This window comes from Aythya ferina (genome assembly GCF_964211825.1).
Source record: "Aythya ferina genome assembly, chromosome: 7".
In the NCBI taxonomy this organism is placed as follows: domain Eukaryota; kingdom Metazoa; phylum Chordata; class Aves; order Anseriformes; family Anatidae; genus Aythya; species Aythya ferina.
The window spans coordinates 22,021,125-22,031,917 of NC_140302.1; the positions used below are offsets into that span (position 1 = coordinate 22,021,125).

The following is a 10,793-nucleotide window of genomic DNA, read 5'->3' on the forward strand; positions in this document are numbered from 1 at the left end:
ATATATGTGTGTGTATATATATATATATATATATATAAATGAAAGGTTGGGATGTATAACTGACAACACGATGTGTATTTTCATTGCCAGATTAGGAAAATTAACATTCTAACAGAAATTTGATGCTGTAGATTCTTGTCAGACTGATGATTTTCATGATAACTCTTTCCTGTTATCTTTTCCCACTTTAGGGCTGCAACCAGAACTATACCCTCTCTCTCTCCTTTTCTTTTTCTCCAGTTGTAGTTAGTTTTCAGATCCTCCAAAACAGTATGGGCACATATTTGCAATTGCTAATTCTGAATATTTAGAAAAACATAATAAATTAGAGGCCAGAAGAACAATTTTAAGACTTGCATGCAAATCATTCGTACATTTTTTGCTTGCTTTTGGCACAGACTGCTTCATTTGGGTGTAGTAGAACCATGAATGATATAATTCTGTTCCTGAAGATATTATTTAGGGCCAAAAAAACCCGCCCCCAAATGGTTTCTATTCATTTTCTCTTAGTCAAGGACACAAGGGAAATAAATGATGTCAGGCTGAAATGAAGAATTAAAAATATGTTCATTTTAATGGATCCTTAGTATACGTACACACATAAATACAGAAACATTCATCCTTGTTCTTATATTTAATTTTGAACAAAAAAAAGTTGTGTGTTTCTTAAAGTTTATTATGATTAGTAAGATGTGACAAGATTTCTGAAGAAGAATTTGTCGTTTATGGGAACCTTCTTTTGGGAGCCTAAACCTTTCTACTTTTTGCTTTTCATTTTTGAATGCTCTCATAAGCCTAGAACGGCCTTCCTTTTCAATGTCCTCTTGGCATGCAATTCATCTTAACAGTTTATTTCTGCCATGGCTCTTGGCCCCTTTTTGGCCATGGTACATCCAAATTTCCTCTTTCATGTGTACCCTCACGCGTGTTGGTGATACACGCACCCTTCCGCGCGCTTTAAGACTTAGCACAGAGGGTTGGTGCACCCTACTACTAACAAGTGCCGCTCAGCCCTCTTCTCAGTGTATGTGATGTTGTGTCGCTAACCTAGCGAATGTTTCTGTTGTTGAGATTTTCAGCTCAGATTTTTTTGTGTGTTATTTTGAGCGTATGAAAGCGTACCAAGGTATGTCATCAACTTCTGACTGCCCTCACTGCTGTTCCCCACAGCCACCCATTTAGGTATGGTGTGTGTGCCTCAGCAACTTTCTCCACGCCGGACCCCGGGCAGGGGCCTTTCTTTTAACGTGTTACGATGGGAATCGTCTCTCTAGGATTCTCTCCCAGCACAGGTCCATGGCATTGCACACGCACTTGACCCGAAAGCATTAACAGGGCCCAGCCCCGTGCTCCAGAGACGCCCACGGCTCGGGGCTCTCGCCCAACGCTGAAGGCGGCTCGGGGCCAGCCCCAAGCGGCCGGCAGAGGAAGAGGAGGAGGAAGCAGGGAAGAGGGCAGCGCGGACTCCGAGCTCTGCAGGCGCTCCCGTCCCTCCTGGGGGCGGCGCCATCACCACCCCTCTTCACTGCCCCCTCCTGGGCCTCGTCGGCCGCCGTCCGCCGGCCCCAGGTGAACGCATATCCCTCCGCCGCGGCCGCCCCCACCGCCGTACTCGCGGCCGCGCAGTCCCCGGATGGAAACTGTTATGGCCGCCGACAGCGCCGCGCCGGGCCGCGGGGACGGGCGAGGTAACCCCGCCAGGGAGGGGGGGACACCGGGGCTGTGCGTGCGGGGAGCGGGCAGCGCCTCGTGGCTCATCGCGGCGGCGAGGAGCGGGCGGGCGGTGCGAGCCCGGCGGGGCAGAAAAGCGGTGGTCGGGCCGGGGGGGGGACAAGGCGTGAAATAGTCCCTCGCCCCCCCCCTCCACCCCGAATGGCTGCGGGGGCGGCCCGGGAGCAGCGGGGGGCGGTGGCGGCGGGCAGTGCCTCAGAGCCGCAGCGCATGGCGGCGCCCCCCGGCCTGGCGCCGTATCCCTCCGCCCCGCCGCGGGCAGCGCTGCGCCCCCTGGGGCCGTGCGGGCGGCACCGGCTGCTGAGGGGCTGCGGGGGCCGGGGGGCGCCGCCCGCCCCCACCCCCCCTCCGCCCCCCACCTTCCCTCGCGGGCCGCGGCCGCCCGTGGGGAGGCTCCTCAGCGAGGAGCGGCCGCTCGGGGCTCCCTCAGGGTCTCCCGGCAGCCCTGTGTGCAGAAGGAGCGGCGCTTCTGCCCCGTGCTGCTGGGGCGAGCAGGCTGAGGGGAACTGGGGAGCGAAGCCGGGCTCGCAGGGCGCTCGGAAGCGCTGCCTGCCCGCCCCGAGCCGCGTCCCGAGCCGCTGGGCTTGTTCGGGACGGCGAAACTTTAGCGCAAAGGTACCTGGCGGCGGGGTGGCTGGATTGCTCTTAGCTGTCACTTTTAACTAGCTCCAAGTCTGTAGCTAAAACCTCTTGTTTTCTCCATCTGTCCCGTTTAAAAACAAAATAGTGACATTTGGGAGCATTTTGGGGGGGAAGAAAATCGAGGCGTAAAGCTTTAAGCAGTTACTTAGGCTTGTGCTTAGGATTTTTTTTCCGTATGAGTTATCTGTGGCTCACACTGATGTATGTTCAGGTTTTGTATTTGTTATTTTTGCTTTATAATCTACTTCATACACTGTGAAAGTAGTATTCTTCTCTGGCTTTTGCGAAACTTTCTAGAGAATTCTAATTGGGCTTTTTTTTTTTTTTGGTGGGGGGAGGAGGGAGGTTGTTATAGGATTTATAATTTTGCAGTGTTTTTGCTTAAGAAAAGGTTAATTTTTTTTTCCGAGTTCAAGTTTGAAGGGCTCAGGTGCCGGTTGCTGCTTTCTGTCATCTTTTTAAGTCACTTGCCGCAGTTAGGGACACTGGAGGAGCATTAATACACTGAAGGTCAGAACATGCCCAGTGAGGAGGGGTTTGTTGGCTGCTTTTAATCTGACTCGTGAATTTGGAATTTAGGTTGTAGCTGACGGTGTTACCTCCCGGGAGAGCACACAGTACATATTTACAGCTTTTCAGTTCTTCAGTACATTAAAAGTGCACCATATGTGAGAATGTGAAGATGTTGTGGTTTTCAGCTTATTTCTTTAGTCATGATTGTATTTACACCTTTTAAAATATCTTTCTTTTTGTTTCTAGACCTTTTTTCAGTATTTCTCCTGACCGTGGCCTTTTCTGATTTTTATGTATTTACCTCTTCTATGTGTGTGGAAAAATATGTAAAAGGCTGGTGAAGAATTGAAGTCTTTTCTTAATGAGTAAGTCTGGCGTCTTCTTTCATAAAGTAAATCTAAAGATCCTTGGGACTTTATTTTTACTAGTTAAATGTTTCTAGTCAATAATTTTATTTGTTGAGTTGCAGGTGCTTGTCAGTATTTGCATGCTGTCCAGTAATAACACAGCTAAACTGTAATTTGTGTGGTTTAAGGAGGTCTCAAATCAGGCTTAGATATTTTCACCTGAGATTCTTTGCTGATCACAAATGTTCTGTCTAGGTGGGGCAGTGTTGCCCAGTTGAGGACCATATTGGCCCCGTGTTAGAAGCCTGTGGGTTGATCCCTGAAGAATGCTGCATTCACTTGAAATTTTTATAGCATTAATTGCATAAATATTTCAGGTTTCAGTATTTGCAGGTATAGCATTCCAGTCTGGATGATAGATAGCTACTGTCAAGATGACACATTGCATGATGCAACCTGTAATCTTCATGTGTTGTACCTCTGTATTAAAAAAGTTATTCAGCCAAGAAGTTCAAGGCATGTTTTGGTCACTTTATCTGGGAGTTTAAGTTGCTCCTGTTCAAATAAAGAACTTACTGCTGACAAGAGAAAGTATTGTAGTACAACACTCTATTGGTGAAAATGGAGCATAATGCAGATGAGTTGTTATTTTCTTAACATTCAAAGCAGAGCAGTACCCCATGTTTTAATCTCCTGTGTGGAAAACGGGACAAGTGTCATTTATTTTATGTAATACTTATATATTATTTATCTCCTGTACCTAAAATGATTAATTTGGAAATATTCCCAAAGGGTGTGTGTTTGTGTCTGTTGTGTTTTTTGTTTGTTTGTTTGTTTTGAATGTGAAATGTATAGTTGAAATCCTGGGTGCCTCATAACTGAAAAACACAATTAGTTAAATTTTAATCAATGTTGATGTCTGCATAAAATGTAGAAATGTGTTTTGCCTATCATTTCCAAGAATCCTGTAGAAATGCTAATAATGTTTTTGAAGGTATGCAATAAAACATATGCTAAAACAAACAAATGTGTTCTGCTTTTCTTACTACAATACGTGAGCATGGCCTGGATTATTTTTTAGTCTCTGCTTTCTTTCTGTTGGGTATTGATGTGCTTAATGCTAGATAATATTTGGGAGACCTCAGTGGTGATGCTTATAATGGTGTGGAGCTCTAGAAGCAGCTCTTGTACTTCATCACAGTGAGGGAGAGGATGTGATCATTCTTTCAGTTTGAATGTGAATAAATAGGATGATCTAATGAGTTCCAAGTCTGCGTTGCTTTGGGGCGGGCAGGGGAATAGCAGAGAGAAAGCTGCTGATCAGATTTCAGCCAATGCTTTACTTACTTTTGCTATTAAAGTGTAGCTCTTAATTTTCTATTACAGAAAGAGTTTTTAGTAAGAAAATGCTAGGGAAGAGGCAGTTCTTATTCCTTTCCAGTTTCACTTTTCAAAGTCAAATGATTTTCGGTGCTATTCCATTTCTGCTGATTTTATGCTGACATGAAATTGTTGTTGGAGCATAAACTTGAGCTGTTACAAATTGTCAGTGTAGTCTGTTGCAGAAACACTGATACGAAGTCTGTAGAGAGAATGGTGCTGACCATGCCTGTTTGAGTTTATTAATCCATGTGGAAGTACTGTTACCAGTTGTACCCCATGTTCCATAAAGATTAATTTATACCCAGGAACCACATGGTGAGAAATGAAAGTTAACTTTTATCCATTGACTACTTCAGACCTTGTGTGAGACGAGAGGTAGCCGTTCATTGTGTATGATTGTGGTGATTATTTTCTTCTGTGTGTTGGTAAAGGTCATATCTCTATTAGTGCATTAGTTTTAAAAGTAATATTGTATTTGTTTTCTAATTTCAGGAGAATAAAATGGGGAAGTTGTAGAACACTGAGGATAACTCAGCACAGTAGTCTTGTTTGCTGCAGGATCTAAGCCTAATCTCAAGAATCCACTTAAAGAAAAGGAATACCTGTGAAATCATGCCATCTGAAAAGGGCCATTTTTTTCATGATAAAAAGCAAATTAATTTATTAAATCACAATGCTGCAAATAATCTTTATATGGATACTACTTTGGAAAAAGCATTGGGGAATGATCCTTTAAGTGTGATGACTCGACCAGCAATTTTAGATGTCAGTCTCTCCTATGAACTAAAGAATGTGAAGATTGTTTTACCCAAAGTGAACATTCCAAATGAAGTGTTAATGAAACATGAAGTAGATAGGTTTAGAAAACTATTCCAGTGTAAAGAGCAAACTGCAAGGAAGTCCGTAAATCTGGAGAAAGTGAATGGAAGCAGTCCCATTTGTTCAGAGGGAAACAATGTACAGAATATACCAGAAGTGCAATTTGAAGAAGGGCTGAAAACTACAGCAAAGATACTGAATTTCACTTGTACGAAGTGTGAGGATAATGTTAGATACAGCCCAAATGACCTACAGAAACATTTTCAGCTGTTACACTATGGCGAGTTGCCTTTGTATCCTTGTGAAATGTGTAACTTCTCAGCTAATGACTTTCAGTCATTTAAACAGCATAGACGCACCCATCGCAGCACTTTAGTGAAATGTGAGCTCTGTAATGATGAGCATATGTACACTTTGTTTGATTTGACAAAACACTTCACATCAAAGCATTGTGTAAATGGTCACTTTCAATGTGAAAAATGTGGGTTTTCTACCCAGGATGTGGGCACATTTGTTCAGCACATTCACAGACATAATGAGCTTCCATATAAATGTGGAAAATGCCATCACATAAGCTTTACAAAAGAGGAGTTCCAGAAACATGTTGTTTTCCATAACAGCGTGTTTCCTTTTGGTTGTCAGTATTGCAGTTACAGAACACAACGGAAAGATTATCTTTTTAAACACATTATATCTTTGCATAGAGACCACTTGTATGCAAAAGAACAACTGGAAAAGGATAAATGTGAAAAAAGAATAGTGAAGACTCCAGCAGGACTAAAGCTTGTGTTAAGAAGGTGTAAAACGGGAGCATCGAAAAAACCTCTCTGGAGACGGAAAAAAATAATCAGTGAAAGTGACAAAACTGGAGAAAAAAGTTCCCAAGTGCTAAGAAGTGTGAACAAAATTCAACCAAAATTGGATGAGTTGAACCAGTGTATGAGAGATGTGGAAACAAATGAAGAAAAAGATCGAATTATGTATACCGAAAAGCATAATTTCACAGGTGGAATGCTCTCTGCTACTGCTGCACAATACAATAAAGCAGATGATGGAACAAGCTTCAGCCTGGGATTATTGAAAAATGCCATTCCTGGGCCCACGGTATTGATGGTGAAAAACAATAAAATATCTGTTCCAGCAAATTACAGTGCTAAATTTATGGGATTTAAAATGGTAGATGGAAAACAACATATTGTTATAAAGTTATTACCTACAAGTAAGCAAAACTTGCATGTGTTGGGTCAGAAAGCTCATTCTCTTAAAGATGGCTCTACAACTCCTTTGATACAGACTGATGATCCTTGTAGTTTGTCTTTAGGTGCTATACCAAATGTTACTGATCAGTCAACCGTAAAGAACAATTCCATTCACACATTACCCTCTCCTCTGTTTTCTTCTGTTCCTTCTTCAGGAAAACCAGAAGTGGAAAAACAAAATAACTCCTTATTGTATGGTAGGAGTCTTTCTCAAACTGTAGCACCTTCTAATGTAGCTGTAGGAAAAAATTCGTATCACTTGCCAATGAAGTTGGGCTCAACTGTATCTCCATGTGATGAGGTGACAAAAATTGAACCTCGAAGTAACATCTCATGGGGAAACTATAGTCCTCCAAGTCATCCTCAGGTATTACCACCCACTATTACAAATGGGCTTCACTATGACCATATGAAAATGCCCTTCTTTTCTGAATTGAAAATGCAACATGGTGGCCTGAACAATGGTATTGGAAATAGTGATCTCTATTATTCACATTCAGTTGATTCTTCTAATGAAGGGTTGCTGTCTTTTCATAATTATTCTAAAATGGATACTTCAGATAATCAGTGTAGCTTTTGGATGTCAACAGATGACAAATCTAAAGAATTTATATCCAGCCAAACAGTTTCTTTTCAAAACAGAATTGAATCTGCGTCTTCATATTCATATCCAGAGTCCATCAAAGGCTTAAAACAAGAACAAATTGTATCAGACGAATCAAATATTAAAACTTACGGATACATGAACACTAAGAATAACTCTATGTTTTCTAAAGGCCAATCTAAATGTGTTATTGACAGAGAGTGTTTTGTGGAAGACCAGCGTAATGGCCAGCAGTATTTGGATGCTAACATACATCAAGACTTTGAGAACGTAGCTGAGAAATTCCAAGAAAATGGATCTGATTCTGTTAACTCGGTCTTAATGCCTAAAATCACATCTGTTTTCTCATTGCAGAGTGAACAGGCAGCTCATTATTTATCGCCTGAAATAAACCAGTTATTGCAAGATGTGTTAAAAGTGAAAGCAACTACTCAGCAAGAATCCCACAGCAAGTCAAATAACTGCATAAAACTTCATTCTGACAAGCTGCTTTCTAGTCATCTTTCTAGTCATGAGACAGGGAATAGAGCCTTTGCACACTTAAAAAGCTCAGCAACCGCATGTGGTTTTCAGAGGCCTCCTACTAATGCTGGTTTTCATTTATGTAAGAGAGAGTTGAACACAAGCTGTAGCACAAATGAAGGTACGCATTGTAGGAAAGAAAAAAGGATACCCAGAATATCATTAGATTCACAGGGAGGGCATGTAATATCCAGATCTCCAGGTGTTGGTGCATCACTTAAAACTCATACAGATGGAATCACAACACAGCAACTAGTAAAAGAAGAAGTACAGTCAACAACCCCAAATCCTAGCAGCTTTTCTCCAGTTCTTCAGGAACAGAAGAAAACTGTTTTAGTTCAGTCATCTCCAGGATTTTTTGTTCCTTTGCATCTTGCTAACCAGCCTGGACTGCAGGTTGTTTCAGGAAAATCTCTTCCGTCAACCAGTTCATTTGATAGTCATGCAACTAAAGGTGTACCTGCTTCTTTTGTTTTAAATAAAGGACCTGGAGTGATACTGACTTTCAGTGGGGCAATTGGAACAGTTGCAAATGTCCGTAGTGATAGTTCTCAGGTTTTAGGCAGTGTCGCATCCAGAGAATATGGTAAAATAACCGTACCAGCTTCAAAAGTGGAGCGGAAAAATGACAGCTTCAGAAGCGTAAGAAGTTCCTGTAGTAGAGCACATCATCCAGCAAATGACTCACTGAATAGCACATCATTCAAAGGACCTTTTGTAATTACAAACTCATCAGAGTCATCTATGAAAGGAATTTCTTCTGTGAAAGTGTTACCAGAGCAGCAGGATGCTGTCGTTGGTTCTGTGGAGTCAGTAAAACAACAGGAAATGAAACAGAAACAACATGTTTATGCACTTTTGCCTGATGGACAGCAGGCAGTTTTCCTGCAATGTATGACACCAAACAAACCTGAAGTACATAAACATAGTGTTTTTCAGGAGAGTGCTCATTGTCAAAACTGTCAACCAAAGAAAACTGGAGCCATGCAACAAAAGCTTTTGCTGAAAATTAAGACTTCAGATACGCTGACTGATACTAATCAGTCAGTGAACAACTCAGTGCCCTCACTACAGTTGGATAACTTGCAGTCCCTTACTCCTGCACTAGCACAGAAACAGACTAATCTTACTTCTAATGATGCCTTAATCTTACCAGGTAGGTTAAAGCCAGCAAATGCCTCTTTGGCAAACTCTAATCCAGCATGTCGTATTCCTTCTGTAGAACCTGTATATTCTACCAAACCTGCAGGGATGTGGTTGCGAAAAGGTTCTGTAGAGAGTACGCAAGTAATAACTGCTAACAACAGGAATAACTGTGGTAGTCAGAAGTCCACATGGAGCACCCGGAACAGAGTGGCAAAAGTAAAATCTCGCTTAAAGCAAACTGGGCCTGAAAGTTCGGAAACTGTGGTTTTACAAAGAAACAATTTCAAACGGAAATGCAAGGATAATTGCAGAGAACCTCCAAGAAAGAAAGCAACATTGCACAGAAAGTGTAAGGAAAAGAATCAAGCTCAAGTTGTTAGTGAATCAGGTGGCCCTTACAAACCAAGGGCATCAAAAGAAACTGTGAGGACTTTGAAACTACTTCCTTTTAATTCTAAACAGCTTGTAAAATGCCCTCGGAGAAATCAACCAGTTGTTGTGCTTAACCATCCTGATGCAGATGTTCCAGAAGTTGTAAATGTAATGAAAACCATTGCTAAATTTAAGGGACATGTTCTTAAGGTTTCATTGTCAAAAAGAACTATTGAAGCACTTCTGGAGCCAGCCTTCTGCAATAGTTTGGATGTAACTACTGATGATCTTTCTCAAAAGAGGCACAAGACAGTAAAACCTATTAGCCCTGTAAAAGAAAGATTTGTATTAAAATTGACACTGAAAAAGACTAGCAAAAACAATTATCAGATTGTGAAAACTACCTCTGATAATACCTTGAAAGCTAAGTTTAGCTGCTGGTTTTGTGGTAGAATATTTGACAATCAGGATAATTGGGTAGGACATGGACAGAGGCATCTGATGGAGGCTACTCGAGATTGGAATTCGTTAATGTAATGTAATGATGACCAGTGAGGAAAATAAAACTTAACTATCATGCATCGCAGCTTTTTAGAATCAAATTAAATTATGATACACAAGTTGTTTTGTATTTCAGTATTGTAACTGAAATTTAAAAATAATGCAAAGTGCTTGTATTTTAAAAGGAAAAACAGATTCTCTGTTGCCATTGAGCTTTTAGATACATCAAGGAACTTTGTGGTTTAGATAACTTGTAACTAACTGCAAATACAATTCCATAAAAAAAAATATATTATTTTTTGTTACTATTCTTCTGTCCTATATTTTTATTCTGTAAAATGAGTCTTCAGGGCTTCTGTACATATTTAAAAAATCAAAACATGTAAATATTTTTATACTTTTCAGTTATTTGATATGATTCTTGCACAGAAATTTTTTCCCCTCCCCCTTTTTTTTTCAGTTCTGTGCACGCACTACTAAAAACAAATTTTTTTTTGTTGTCAACTACACAGCTGTTATCCTGGAATTTTTGTTGTTATTTTCACTTGTTAGCTTTTGATTTTGCTTTTCAGGGATTGAACACTATCTTTAGCAAGTGCCTAAAAGATGTGAAGCAGTTTACATTATGTCAACTGTGTAAGCAGAGGTCTAAACAGGGCCATTTTCCCAATAGTTTCATTTAAACAAAGCCATATGTGAATGCTTTAAGCTATATTGCTATGCACATGACACTTGTACTATTTCTGTGCAGTTTGTCTACTTTCTTAGTGAAGTATTTTTCATATAAATTAATAAAACATGTTACAATTGTGTTAATACGGTGAGCTTGAGAATGGAATCAGTTGAAAATATACTATATATATATTCATAATGTATATGGTGTTCCAGAATGGTGAACATTCCTAACCTGTATTGATTCTGTTCCTATTAAATTTGCTATAACTTGTATTTTCA

General features: G+C 40.8%; 1 protein-coding gene across 4 annotated transcripts; it reads left to right on the forward strand.

Annotated features, from left to right (window-relative positions):
* The first annotated feature begins 1,487 nt into the window (after nt 1-1,487).
* Nucleotides 1,488-10,793, forward strand: ZNF518A (zinc finger protein 518A). 4 transcript variants are annotated; one of them, XR_014695216.1, is made up of 3 exons: nt 1,488-1,688; nt 3,133-3,251; nt 3,489-4,260. XR_014695216.1 is itself a non-coding variant. In XM_084526565.1 (3 exons), exon 3 carries the CDS (start codon nt 5,229-5,231, stop codon nt 9,873-9,875), a length of 4,647 nt encoding a protein of 1,548 aa, XP_084382691.1. In that variant the 5' UTR covers nt 1,528-1,688; nt 3,133-3,251; nt 5,109-5,228; the 3' UTR covers nt 9,876-10,793. The 4 variants fall into 4 exon arrangements, 3 of the variants coding, with proteins under 3 accessions (XP_084382691.1, XP_084382693.1, XP_084382692.1); XM_084526565.1 differs by lacking the exon at nt 3,489-4,260 and adding an exon at nt 5,109-10,793 and having other exon boundaries at nt 1,528-1,688; XM_084526566.1 differs by lacking the exons at nt 1,488-1,688; nt 3,489-4,260 and adding exons at nt 2,086-2,346; nt 5,109-10,793.

Coding starts and splice junctions, on each gene's coding strand:
- ZNF518A (XM_084526565.1), top strand. CDS start 5,229: ATGCCATCTGAAAAGGGCCATTTTTTTCATGATAAAAAGCAAATTAAT.